Below are 14,790 nucleotides of genomic sequence, written 5' to 3'. Positions count from 1 at the left end.
AGGAGAACCCAATTTGCTTCTTCTCTACCATTGATTATTTTATATATACTTGTTGTGTCCCCTCATATTAGTCCCTTCTGTAAACGAAACTGTCGCAATCTTTTCATTCTCTCTTTATCTGGATTTTCCCTCCATATTTTTCTAATTATTTTTGTTACCCATCTCTGAACTCCCTCTGCTTTTATTGAGATAGGGTGAGCAGAACAAAATATAGTATTCGAAGAGAGAGGATACAGTGACATGATAAAATTTCATTCATATTTTCCATCCTATTCTTTATGCCTCTGAACATTTTGTTTGCATCTTTGGCTGCAGCTGCATACTGAGCATTATTAAGCTGTCCACAATGATGCCCAGGTCTGTTTCCCAAGTTGTTCCAGTTAATTTAGAATCCAGTAAGGTGTATAAGTAGTTCAGATACTCCTTTCAGTGTGAATTACCTTGCATTTATCAACACCGATCTATCTTAAGTAGGCTTGACGTTTTATAAACAAGTAAGAAGGGGACTGGATATTTCAGGGGATTGGAGGAAGCCTTTCACTTGGTTGCTGGTCCAAATCCAGCCCAAGTCAGTAGTGAGTGAAAGTTACTACCTTCATCACCATTCGATGGCCTATGTAAAATTAGCTGCTGATCTCTTTGAACAAGTTTCTATCACAAAGCCATTGCCACAACAATGGACAGTCTCAGAAAAGAGGTCAAGGAATGAATGGAAGTACACAGGCTAAACTCCTCATCCCTGTACCTTAAGGACAGGTTTAAGGCAGTGGAATGGGATAGCGTGAAGAAGCTTACGCTAGGGCTGCTTATATTATAACTGTTCTGTAAATTATCAGATCATTCCTGACAGCCTATCAACACAGCATCTTTCACTAACACTTATTTCACTAAAAAAATAAAATACAGATTAGAAAGAGAGCCAAATTCCCAGCATTTTTGAGCACCCTTGGAAAAAACAGAGCCAAATGCCATTATTGTCCATGTGTATGCACCACGGCATTTTCTGAAAAACCCATTTTCCTTTGTCGTATCTCACTTTAGAATATTTGTCAGTCTACACAAACGTCTTTCTTTCTTTCTTTCTTTCTTTCTTTCTTTCTTTCTTTCTTTCTTTCTTTCTTTCTTTCTTTCTTTCTCAAACAAGCATCTATTCCTGGTTCTGCTATGGACTTGCTGTGCACCTTTGGGAAAGGCACTTAACACCTCTGTGCCTCAGAATAAGATTTCCTGTCTGTGAAATGGGGATAGCGCTTACTTCACTCTGCAAAGTGCTTTGAGATCTATGGATGAAAAGTGCTTGTAACAGGATGGTCTGCCCCTTTGACGGCCTGGGGCCTGCCAGCCCTGTTTACTTCTCAGGAAGAGCTGGAGAAGAGCTCAAAGTGATTATAAAACCCAGAAAGTGGCCCAGTTCATAGAGGAGTGGCAGGGGAGAGATGGGCTTCGGCAGCAGGCCCTGCAGCAGGGGGATTGAAAACAAGGTTGTGCCGTGGGATCGGTAACCCACGTTGGGTGGAGGAGCTTCTTTGTTTGGATGTTTTGCCTAAGTTTTATGTTTAAAGAATAAAACTGGCATGTGTGTTTGTGGAGTTGGAATGGGGCAATAGTTGACGGAGGCCATTGGAGAGGAACCTGTGATGTGTCCCTTCCAGGCCATGATAAATGGGGTAGCATCCTGACTCAAATGATCATTCATCACAGAGCTCTCAGCAAAAATAGTTAATATACACCCTACCATGTGGCACTGAAGCGCGAACACCGAGCATTATGGCAACATTTCAGTTTGTCTTTGGCGGGATTAGGCCCCCAAATAGCCTGCAATGGCAGTGTGGTCTGAACTGGCCCTGAGCAGGGATTAGAAGTGTTCATTATCAAAACAAGTCAGGTTTCTGTGTGGTTGGGGCTGCTTTTTATTTTATCCAGACCAATTTGCCCAGTGGGCATGCTGTAGGTAGTCTACACTTCTTTTGCTTGTGGGACCATCCTCTGGCAATTTTGCCACTAGACTCTTATTCATTAACGCAGTCATTTTGCTCAGAAATCATTGGAGAGAAATTCTGTTTTAGTTGGCTATAACCTTCACTCATATAAAATTAAATCAGTATATTTGCCAATAACTGTAATATGTTACTATGCAACAGTTTCCTTTGGATCATTTTAGATACATGGAGTTAATTAAATCAGTACTTTTCCTTCTAGGAATGGAATTCCACTGTGGAAAAATTAAAAGCAGAAGCACTCAAGATTCTGTTTTCAGAGGACTACGCAGAAAAGGAACATCTGAAGCTTTCAAATCAGAAAATAAATCTGTTGCAAGAAGAGTTGTGCCATCGTATGGAAGAAAGGAAAACCTTGTTACAAGAGGCCAATGACTTCTTTAATGCTGCTAACATGGTTAGTTAGAGGCCAAGTCTATAATTATAATCTGATCGTATGACTGCTACTTTGCTCTTGAAGTCTGGTATGCAAGGGAGTGTGCAAATTAATGGACACAATAATGGAATAGCTGATATGGGACTCAATTAAGAATTAAAGGAGGAAAATATAATTAGTGCCAATCATCATGGGTTTATAGAAAATAGATCTTGACAAACTGACTTGATTTTTTTAATGAGATTTGGTTGATGAAGGTAACATTGTTGTAATATACATAGATATCTGTAGAGTATTTGACTTGGTACCACATGACATTCTGATTAAGAAACTAGAATGATGGAAAATCAGGATGGCACAGATTGAACTGATTAAAGACTAACTGATAAGTCTCAAAATGTAATTGTAAGTGGGGAATCACCATTGAAAAGGTATGTTCCACAGGGATCAGGTTTTGGCCCTGCTGTATTTAATACTTTTATCAATAAACTGGGAGAAAATATTAATTCACTACTGATAAAGTTTGCAGATTACACAAAGATTGGGAGAGTGGTAAATAATGAAAAGGACAGGTCATGGATACAGAGTGATTTGGGTTGCTTGGTAAGCTGGGTGCAAGCAGACAACTATATGTTTTATTATGGCCATATGTAAAGTCACACATTTAGGAACAAAGAATACCGCCATATTTACAGGATGGGGGAATCCATCCTGGGAACCAGGACCACCAGGTTCTTATATAGCGCACTGCATCAGTAGATCTCAAAGCACTTCACAGTCTTGAATGTATATCTGTACAGCATCCTGTGAGATGGGGAAGTAATTTGTCTCCATTTTACAGAGGGGAACTAAGACAAGGAGAGGCTAAGTGACTTGCCAAGGTCAGTCACACAGGAAGTCTGAGGAAGTGAAGGGAATCCATGTCTCACCAATTCCAAGATTCGTGCCCTAATCACTAGACCTTGACTCTGAAAAAGACTTGGGGGACATGGTGTATAATCAGCTGAACATGAGTCCCCAGTGTAATTCTTTGGCCAGAATGTGATCTTTGGATGAATAAACAGGGGAATATCAAGTAGAAGTAGGGAGGTTACATTACTCTGTGTTTGGCAGCAGTGCGACCACTGCTGGATGCTATGTCTACTTCTTGTGTCCATAGTTCAAGAAGGATGTTGATAAATTGGAGAGGGTTCCAAGAAGAGTTATGATAATGATTGATGGATTAGAAAGCATGCCTTCTAGCAAAAGGCTTACGCATGGCCGTCCCTCGCTGTTCTGCCAGCCACGTTAGACGCCCACACATGCGTGCACATTCACCAGCTGAGGATAAAAAGAAGGCTGGAATGCAGATTGGCCAAGCACATAAATAAAATAGGTAAATAAGTACATAAATAAGCAGCTGAGCAATGTGTCACCCTCTCAGATGCTGATTTAGCATCCACTGGGACTGCCCTGATCACCTACCCTTTGGCTGGCCCTGGGTTTAAGGAACTCAGTTTGTTTATTTTAACAAAGAGAAGATTAAGGGGTCACTTGATCACAGTCTATTAGTACAGTATCTGCATGGGGAACTGAAATTTGATAATAGAGGGCTCTTCAGTCTCACAGACAAACGTATAATAAGATCCAGTCACTGGAAGCTGAAGCTAGACATGAGGTACAAGCTGGAAATGAGGTGCAATTTTTTAACAGAGTTCATTAACCACTTAGCAAGTGCTGTGATGGATTCTCCATCGCTGGCAATTTTTGGTGCCACTTTTGAAAACATACAGTCTCTCTCTGTGGTCCCGTTTCACAGATGGAGAAATGAGTACCTTCACAGTGGCATTGGGTCTTCATCCATCGATACTTGTTCTTGCTTAACATTCTTGGTTAAAAGGCACTATTTAAATACAAAATGTCATTTAAGAGAGAGAGTGTATGTGTGTGTGTGTATACACACAAATGTGTTTATTTTATGGTGCCCATAGATACAACCTTTTGATAACATAGTTTTGTATTTTTTCCACAAATTGTTTACAGAAGCCTTAGAAGATGGCTATTTCCAATAACATTTATATCCACCCTGTTAAAAAAAAATCCATATAAATGCACAGTGAACTAAAAAAGGACTTTTGTCCATGGTTATTTATATTTTGAGCACCAAGGGGTGCTATTATCACATCTGTATTTTAACCTATAACCCATTCTCTTGGTTTTCATATATATATATAAAATGCATTGAATTAAAATTAGAATTAAAGTTATTAAAAACCTCCAAAACTGCTATCTCTTCTTGCACACAATGGGCCTGATCCTGCTGTCACTGAAGTAAAAGGTAAATGTCCCATTGACTTCAGTAGAAGCAGGATTGGGACCCAGTATGTAAAGGACATGATCCTGCAAACCCTTACTCATGTAAGTAATCCTTGCTCATGCATAGTTTCATTTAAGCCAATGAGATTATTCACATGAGTAAAGGTTACTTGCACAAGTGATTGTAGGACCAGACCCTAGTTCAGAAAATATTCACATGCATCACAACCCTTGGTCTTTGTGACCTTGTGTGATCAAATCTAAACCTGGATTGGCTTGAACTATTATTATTATTTTGTATTTTTTGACTGTGCTAGGTACTTCACAAAGACACAGTTGCATATGTGTGTCTTGCTGCCTTTTCTCATATATGTCTACCCTTCCCCAGTTGTTTGTTCTTTGGTCACTTCCAGTTTGAATTTCTGCAATGGTTTTTATGTTGGGCTACCCTCTGAAGACCCCAGGAGAGGACAAGTAAGGCACAATGAGGCTGCTCATGTAGGGGGAAATCCTACAAACATTTACTTACATGAGTATCTTTACAAACCATACTAGTCCCATTGAGTTAAATAAGTAAATGTTTGAAGGATCATACTCTTCTTTAGCTGTACTTCTGGTATGGACCATTTTACACTTGCGCTTTATAGACTTTGGGCTACTGGTTTGTTTTCTAGTGCAAATCATATATATCATTATATATAAAGCCATACATAGTATGGTTCTAGCTAGTATGGTTCTGGAGAACATCTCTTTTCCTATGTATCATCCCAACATTTTAAATCATCTAGGTCATTCTAGCTACAGGTCTCCTGATTTGATATCTGGGAGGGGATTGGAGGCAAGGTGCTCTCAGTTGTGGAGGCTGTGTTCTGGAATTCACTCCTCCTTGTGGTCCAGTGAAGCCCAGTTTTGTTAGCCTTCAGGATGTGTTGCAAAACTTAGCTATTCCAGTTCAGCTTTTTATCTGAGGATGGCAGCTTGAATGAGAGGAATTTTATTTTTGTATTTTAGTTGACTTTTTTGTCAGGTTTGTGCGTGTTGTAAGTTATGATTTAGTATTGATTGTACACACTCCCAGAGACTCTAATGGATGTAATTAAAAATAAACAAATAGACGTACATGTTGCTTTATTTAAAAAAACATAGTTAATGAAATCCCTGCTCCTATTTCAGTATTGTAATTAGTCGTGACTAAACAGATTCAGAGAAACAATTGGAACAAGCCCTAGAGCTTTCCTGAGAGCAAAAAGACTGGGAAAAGCCAGATGGCAGTAGACCGAGGCAGAGGAAGTGTCCAGGGAATATCTTCCTTTATAGTCAAAAGATCTGGACGCAGGGAGGGCAGCTAGGAAAGACAGAGGCAGGATCAGGGAAAAACTAAGACGGATCAAAGAATTTCAAAAAATAAAATACAGTTTTTAATATGAGTGACTCAAAGTGAATCTGAAGCACCAGATACTTAAATGAACAGTGACCATGAAGTGGAGAGGTTAGGGGGTGTAAAGACATACACAGGTCCTCACATTTGGATTCCCTTCTGTACGACATTTGGATTTTTTCATATTTGTTTTCCAAAAAGCCAAAAATGGCTCTAGAGACAGGAGTGTTATCCATGCTCACAAATATCTTGCCCATGTTGTTGTTTGCAGACATTGATTTTAATTACATTTTGTAAATCTCTTGTCATTTTTGCTAATTTTGTTGTTGTTTTTCCACATTAATCTTTCACACTGAAATGAATGAATATAGTGAATGAACAGAAGGTTGGGGATGGGTGTGTGGCTTGTTATACGTGCAGTGGTTGGGAGAATGGCCTGCCTTTGTGAAAAGTAAATGATGCTGCAAGAGTTAACAGTGATGGAGCTGTATTCATAATGTGCATTGTGTTATGCAATTTTTCCATGCAACTATTCTTAACTAAAAAGAAAAGATATGTACCTATCTCATTCTCTGTTTCACTGGTCAACGGGAGTATATGCAATAATTCTGTCATTCCATGGAGTGCAATTACGGTGAAATGTGTGCTACTGCAGAGATCCTGAGGTCCAGGGCTCCAGGCAGGCTAGAGGTGGCGACAGTATCTGGCTAATGGAGCTCAGGATGTATCCAGACTTCATTGCAGGAGGGCTTAGACAGAATTGAACTACTTCAGGCAGTGGAACCCATTCAGGTCACCTACATTGATGGGGACTCCTAGACAATACTGCTTGTTTTTAATTCCCTGAGGAGTAGGATTCAGATGGGCTGACTCCCACCTACCGCTGTCTTGGAGTGAGATAGAAAAAAAAATTGTTCCCCCGTGGGCTCCACAGAAGTATGAGGTGCATTGAACTTGCCCATGGCCATGAAAAAAGTGATTGCTGGAGGTAATGAAGAGGTCAAATCATTTGGTAGTAACATGAGACTTTGGTTACTGGGTCATGAATGGGTTGCTCAGAAGAAATTAAACTGGAGAGTAAATCCTGGGCATTGCTCCAGGGAGAAAAGTGTGTCACAGGATGACAGTTCTTCAGTTTTGATGTATCCTTGATGTCAGGTGCTTGAACCCCACATGATGGAGCAGTAAAATTACGGTTGAGTCATACTAGCAGATGGATCTCACTGGATCCAAGCAGAGTATAAGAGGTACTGAAGTATACTGGTGAGACAGAGGAGATCCTGCCGAGAAAGCCTGAGGAACAGCCAAGCTTTGAGGAGAAAGCTCAGGCTGAGGTTTATTCTCTGCTTTTGTTGTTAATAATAAAGCCTAACCTTAGGAAGCGGATAAGTTACAACTATGTATAGTGTGCGTATACCCTCTTCAAAGGCAGGGTGGAAACTCCATCTGCTTATTTAGTCCTAACCTTGTCAATAATTGCTGCTTACCGTGTAGGATAAAAACCTCCAAAGGCTTGGACCAAGTTATAGCTGAGCTTTGCTGAGAAATCTTGTGCTGTGCATAAACCTGTCAGAATGAGCAAGTTCCACAAATGAGAACTGTCCACCGCGAAAACCCCACCTGAACGCCTTTTGGGTGCTTATAGAATCTTTCAGAAACCTCCACCACTAGCAACCTGTGGCACTATGTGGTGCTCAAGAACTTCTAAAACTAAGCAAAGGTTGTTCATAGATTGGATTATTCCATTCTGGGTATATTGAGAGGATTATATACAGTTAGCAATTTAGGACTCAATTTTGCATAAGGATCTGTTCATAAGGATTCCTGTAAAGTCCCACTTATTTCACCTGGGCTCTTCCCAGGCACACTGGCCTGCACTAGGGGGTCCTGAAGCAAGACTGGGAACTTATTTTGGATTTTTTTACATGCATATCTTTCTACTAGTTACTTCAAGTGCATGGATGGTTGGTTTGTTTGATGATAGACTACTGTATGATAGCTCCCTTTAATTTATTTTTAGTCATCGTAGTCAATGCAGTCATTGTGTCTACAGTGGTGTAAGCTGATTATTTTCTCTCCGTCTATGTTGCTTGCAGGTAAAATAAGCATTGGAATTACTCCAGTAACAAAGGGCAGTATAAACAGATCTTGAATGGTTTTCCTAAGTGGTTATACATTTTCACGGCTGATATTGTCTCTGATTCTGCCTTACAGCAGGCTATTATTATCTCTGTCTCTTTTAGTTAAAATCCAGGAAAGTGAAACATTTGTCCTTTTGATGATTGTCTCTGGTTCTACAAACACTAGTTTGGGAGATCTCAGTTTTTACTGTGTGACAGAGATAATAGACCATATTTAGTTTTTCTCCCTCTTTTCTTTTTCTGTTTGTGTGGGCATGTGTATTATAGGCAGGGCTGGTAGCGTCACCTATTATTAAGGTTACTGGACACTTCCCATTATAAGATGCTCTTTTCAGTTGCTTATAACACCTGTTTGGGCTGAAATTTTAGGTGCCAGGTATCTGCTTTTTTTTTTAATTATTATTTCATCCAAACAGTTCCACCATTTCCAAGAATAAAAATGCTAGGGAAGAATAAGTTGTTTTGCCCAGGTTAAAAACCTATTGTATTCGAAAAGTTCCAGTGACCCCATGCGCTGGAGCAGGGATTTCAGTTTGAGCAAGGGGGTGGCCTTTGTGGCAAGGATTTCCCTTTCTATTTGTGAAAATCTACACAAGTTTTGCCAATTTATAAGCTGTTGAAAAATCACACTTTACACATGCTCAGTCGAAACATTTTAGATTATAACAACTACATTTCTTGAAGTGCTACAGAAATGATAAGTACTCTGAGAAATCAGGCCCGACATGTCTCTCATTGGGCGCTCCAAATTAGAGGAAACATTTGGCTTTAATCTCTCTGTGTCTCAGTTCCCCAAGTGTAAAATATTTGTGCAAATCTCTGACAATATTCAGAACAAAACTGTCGGGTAGACAGATTTCTGTTATACAACTGATCTGAGCATACTCTAGGGAATCATATTTAGGTCCACATTTCAAATGTCCACATGGACCTGAAGAAGAGCTCTGTGTAGCTTGAAAGTTTCAGTTTCACCAACAGAAGTTGGTCCAATAAAAGATGTTGCCTCACCACCATGTCTCTCTAATATCCTGGGACCAACATGGCTACAACAACAACTGCAAATTACCTGAAGGTTGTCATATGCGTTTAGACTCTGGATATTTCATGTTTGTATTTTTCCTCCTCACTTCTCCAGGCCTGTATAGCACAATACATTTGCATCCACCAGCTAAGGTGGGAAGAGGATAAAAAGTAATACAGCAGTTCTCACTAACCAAAATAGCTTCTGTATCTTCTCTTGAGCACAAAGCATCATGGGACCCAGGTTTTTATTCTTAGCTTTGCCACTGACATTTATGGGAGTCACTTAAACAGTCCGTGCCTCATTCTTCCTATCTCAAAAATAGGGATAAAATGTTACACATCTTCTAGGGGCTTGCAAGGGTTAATTAATGTTTGTTAAGCTCTATGAAGTCCTTTGATTAAAGAAGCTAGAGGAATATGTGAATTATTACTAATCTAACTGTTTAACGTTAATGCTAATGTTTGAAAAGAGACTGCAATGGACACAAGAGGTTGCTTTTGCACAGTTAATTTAAAGGATTTGCAAAGCTCTTGAAACCACAGCAGAATAGGAAGGGTATAGGAACAATTGGAACAATCAGCCCAGATAATGTGAGTGAACCATGGCTTCCCACTTGTGACTGACACTGAACATGGGATAAATATGAATCTCTATATAGCAGCCATAACTTGATCTAGTTAATGAGATGGAGTTGGCAATGCAGACAGCGCAACCCCGTGGGATTCTCTGACAGCCTGGATGAGTCAAACTGAGGGACCCTTACAGCACTCGAATCTGGCTAGTAAGGGAGCTGCAGAGACCACCTGATTTTTCAGTTGGTCCTCTTTCAAAAAAGTCACCCACCCCGCTGCCATTCTGTTCAAATTCCTCCTTGAGAAATATAACATGATAGTGATAATATATATTCTTTACTTTAAATTTCCCCCCATTGATCTTTACCAAGAAACAAATATATCAGCTGATTAGTTATACAGGGTCTCAATACTTACATAAAATCTGATGGTGAGAGGCCTTTTCCTTCTGCCTTTTTAACTACCTATGTTTGTTCTGGAGTGCTGTATATCTTTCCTTTTGGTCTCTAAATGTAATCTCTTTAATACGGTCTTCAAGAATAAAATTCCTTATGTAAAGCCTGTTACAAACACTAAGCAAATCCCATTGATTCCTGGGCCCATACCAGGTGCTCAGTTCTGCAGAAGAATCTTGAATATGTCTTTAGAGTGCCCAAACTGTGCTTAATTATTGCTTTGAGCTAGTGGCAAATGAACTTCTTTGTAGTGAAGCACAGGTGAAAAGGATTTCACATTTTAGGACAAGGGGCCTCCTGAGTACCTACTCTCACTTCCTTCAGATGGGGCAAGAGGTTATTGAATTGTTTGTTCATAGCGAGTTTTCTTAATTAAATCATGGTAACTTCAACTTATTAGTGTTGAATGGTTCATTCTGCAAAGAAATTGTCTAAAAGAGGCAGTAAAACAGTATTTGTTCAATTGCAATCTTTTCTGTTGCGCTCCTTTTGTTGAAGGTTCCAACCGTCTATAAGAGTGAGTCCCACTTCCTGTAGCTCTGTATTCCTTCACCTCAGTCAGTTTGCATGACATCTCCAGGTATACATTGTCCTGCTAATCAGAGTTAAACAAGATAAACTGTTAATATCTCAATACCGCATTAAAATAATTTTCAGTAAGAAAATTAACTCAATTTCATGGCAGTGCCTATACAAAATTTTATCTCACCAACTGAAGCTTAAGGATTGATTATGGCATCTCCTTGCACAGCAGTGCTGAGGATGAAGGACTGTTTCTGACCACCTTGTTGGTGCTTGCTTTGTGCCTAAGCTGCTTCTGTTACTGCTTCTGTTTCTGATGCTGTGAATTTATCTTCTGTTTTGCATTTAGTGTTTTCCATTCTTCATTATGGAATGAGCTGCTTTTTTTGTTCCCTCTCATTTGTCTTTCCAAGACTGCCTCAGTTTCAAGAACTTTTTGTCCACTATTTTCCTCAACTTCTGTGATGATGGAGAGCATATCTCTTAGGTGTTTGGGTGAATTCAAGTATCAGGGCTTGTCATTTCTCCATTGACTCAGCACCTTATGAACTGGTCTCAGTTGCTTCTTTAGTTCATGCATGATATGCTGTAGCAGTCTGGCTGAGATAGCTCTTAGAAACCTCTGTGAAGTTTTATTTTTAAAAATTTTATTCAGTACATTGTTTTTATGTCATTCCACTTCCATAAATGTTTTAAGAATCTTTGCAGAGCTCTTTCAAACAAGTAAAACATTAGTCTGTATCAAAGTCTATTTGCTTTAAGATATTGCACTTTAAAGTCTACATATTTTAAAATAATGTTTTTAAAAGTAGTTTCTTTTATTAAACAATCCTTCAGGAATTGTCTTGCTTCTTTCGAAAACCTTGAATCAGCAGCATTCTTCAGCCAGTTAAAGCCAATGGGACTGTTCCCCTGTATAAAGCTAAGTATGTGTGTGTTTGCAGGATCAGGGCCTTAGTTTGGTGAGCATTGTATAAACATGCAATTTAGTTAGTTAATTTTCCTTTTAACAAATATACACCTCTCCATTCCCATTACATTGTTTTTTTTCCTTTTGTGCACATGTTAAATGGGAAATTAATTCTGTCGGAAGTTCTCCACGTGAGAAACACAATAGAAGAGATCATAATAGACCTAATACACTGTTTTTGAATATTTTGAACATAATGGTGTTGCACAGCAAACAAAATTTGCAAGCAAAAATTGAGAACAGTGGGAATACTCACTGTATTAGTCTGGGAGCATAATGTAGTAACTGAGAACAGAATTTGACCTGTGTAGTCTGTATTATTGATTATAATGGATGAACTGAAAGAACTTTAAGATCCCAGTCTAAATTTACAGGACTTGGAGAAAAAAATCAGATCTCTCTGCTTGATACTTTAGATATAAAAGCCTATAAAAAGGAAAACAGCATGGAATGCTGCAACACTATTTGTAGTCAGTTTTCAGAATCATTATTTCAGATAAAAGGGGACAGGATTTGGTTAGAGCTGGTCAGGAATTTTCTGGCAAAATGATATTTGTGGGGAATATACCAGTTTCAACAAAACTTTCATCAGGAAAATTTTCTCAGGTTGAGGATGGAATTTCTGATCAAAACCAAAAAGAGAGAGACCCAGCTAAGAATAACCAATAGCCCAGTGGTTAGGGCCCTCACCTGGGGGATAGAGGTTTGAGCCTATAGCCTGAATCAGGCAGTGGGTCTCTCTCAATCTATCCTTTTGAAGCTGTTCTGCTTTGTATAGCTAATTCAATGTTCACTGGAGCATGGACTTGAAGCTGCATCACCCAGATCCCATTAGTGATTGCCCTAACCACTGGGTTATAGTGTAAGTCTTTTTCTCACTAGCCCAATGCATATTTAATTATGCAAAGGGTGCCAACAGAGGAGACTGAGACTGACTAGAATCTGGTGGTTAGGGCACTGAACTGGTATGTGGGAGGATGACAGAGTAGGGATTTGAACCCAGGTCTCCCACATGCCAGATGAATGTCCTAAACACCAGCTATTGTCTCTCACTGTCTGTTTTTGGAGTTGTTCACTTTATATAAATAATGAAACATTCATCACACCAGAGAAAGAGACTGAGTAAATAGCCCCGTGTTCAGGCACTCATGTAGGAAACTAGGCCTGTTTCAGACCAGGGACTGGAACCTGGGTGTCTGACATCTCAGCTATTGGTTATTCTAGGGATGGGTGCACGCTCTCGTTTTTAACAATCTAAAGAAGAAATGTCTTGCTTTTATCCCAGTGTGGAACAGGAAAATGTTTGAAATCTCAAATATTTTCACAGGATGGAAAAAAATGTTTCCCACCCAGCTTTAAATTTGGTCTTTACATGTGGAACTTAGTTAAGGATTCTGTTGCTAATGAATTTGCTAGAACAGAGTTTAGATCTTAGACTGATATTTGCATTGATTCTACAGTGCTAACATAAGTAAAAAGTAGTAAAAACTTAGTTTGGTACTAACGGCAGCTTATGACTCAATACACAGTGCAATAACAGCTCTTGGGTAAACATAAGGTCTCTTGGATCACTTTCTGTAGTACTGCAGTAAGCGTTTTCTTCATAATGGTCACCACAACCTAATCCTGGGATCATGTCCTCGGTCCTAGTGTTAGAGCAATTACACTTTTTTTTCTGCTTTGTTAACTGAGTTTCTTCTGAGGTTGCACAACTATAAAATATCTACTAGCAGAGACTATTTCCCTGGTACACTAAAGCCAATTATGGGCATTTTGGACTTGGCACATTTCTATTTATCTAATAATATTTGGGCATTAACGTAATCTTTTCTTGCCTGTGTCTGCTGTCTTTAAGTCATTGTGCCCCATTTGCTCCTTGTTTGTGGAATAGAAACATCTACTTGTGTAATGGGAAAATAGAGGATATGAATAATAATACCAACTTCCTGATATGGAAAATTTATGTTTCCCTTGTTTCTCAAAATAAGAGTTTAGTTGGACTTAACTCTTGTCTATACCCTGGATGAATTTTAAACACAAAAACCATAGGATTTGTAATAAATTTGGGTCTATGTTTCATACACTTTTTGATGAGTGTGCCAAAGATCCAGTAATACCTGGGGTTCTAAAATATTTTCATCTGTATTGCTCAAGCCACTTTGGCTGAGACTTAGAATCACAGTGGTCTGATTATTTCTAGAAAACGAATTCTGCTTTTAAACTCAAAATCTGATCCTGCTCTCATGTACTCCCACATAACTCTGTAGACTTCAGCAGGGTTACACCTGTATATTCCTTTGTGTACTCTAAATGAGATCAGAATCAGGCCCTAAATTAAGTTAGTGATGATCATTTTTGAGAAAATATTGTGTCCATCTAATATATTTGCTTTGTACCAAATAAATGGATATTATACATAGAAATACTGAAAAAGGTTGTGTTTCATTTGGCAGGCATTTGACATTCTTGGAGGTACTGAAGCTTACCTTAAGCTCCTTAACTCGGAGGGTTTAAGTTTGCCTATCTTAGCAGCGAAGCATGAGGAATTACAGGACGAAATTAAAGACTGCGCAGTTGATGCTTTGCAGAAGGGAAAAGCCTTAGTTAGTAAAGGAGATTCACACAGGTGAGTAAAGAGTGCTCTATTTCTCCATATTTTCCAGCTGTTTCAGATCTTCCATTAACCTGATCGAGGATAAAAACTCATTGAGGACCAGTCTGTGCCCAGTAACTCTTTGTGTATGGGGCTAGGCCTCAGTGACATGACTGAGTCTGCAAAATTTGTCATTATTATTTTTCACTAATACCATTTGAACAGATTGCTCTGTCTCCTGTCACAAGTTTTTTTTTTTTTTTTAGAACTGTGTACATTATAACATAAATTATATACATCAAATGCTATATTAGTGCACGTGGCTGCAGTTATGTCAGGGAAATATTTAGGAAAAGACAGTCTAGTCAAGATAAAATAAAATAAAATGTCAACAGATGGTCATTTTTACAACCCCGAATGCACATTTTAAGACCTTTTAAAGCCTACCTGTATATTAAATTTAATAA

General features: G+C 38.9%; 1 protein-coding gene across 8 annotated transcripts in view; it reads left to right on the top strand.

Moving 5' to 3' along the window:
* The window catches only part of CCDC141 (coiled-coil domain containing 141), a 158,335-nt gene that overhangs the window by 72,769 nt on the left and 70,776 nt on the right, over window positions 1–14,790 (top strand). For 7 of the 8 annotated variants that reach the window (XM_043524935.1, XM_037912984.2, XM_043524934.1 and 4 more), the window contains 2 exons: window positions 2,200–2,394; window positions 14,184–14,356. In XM_043524935.1, the coding sequence (XP_043380870.1) occupies window positions 2,200–2,394; window positions 14,184–14,356 (368 nt within the window). The remainder of the gene's footprint in view (window positions 1–2,199; window positions 2,395–14,183; window positions 14,357–14,790) is intronic. The other variant, XM_037912982.2, reaches the window with a different exon arrangement.

Source organism: Chelonia mydas, chromosome 11 (genome assembly GCF_015237465.2).
Source record: "Chelonia mydas isolate rCheMyd1 chromosome 11, rCheMyd1.pri.v2, whole genome shotgun sequence".
Classification (NCBI taxonomy): domain Eukaryota; kingdom Metazoa; phylum Chordata; order Testudines; family Cheloniidae; genus Chelonia; species Chelonia mydas.
This window is presented reverse-complemented; position numbering and strand designations above follow the sequence as displayed.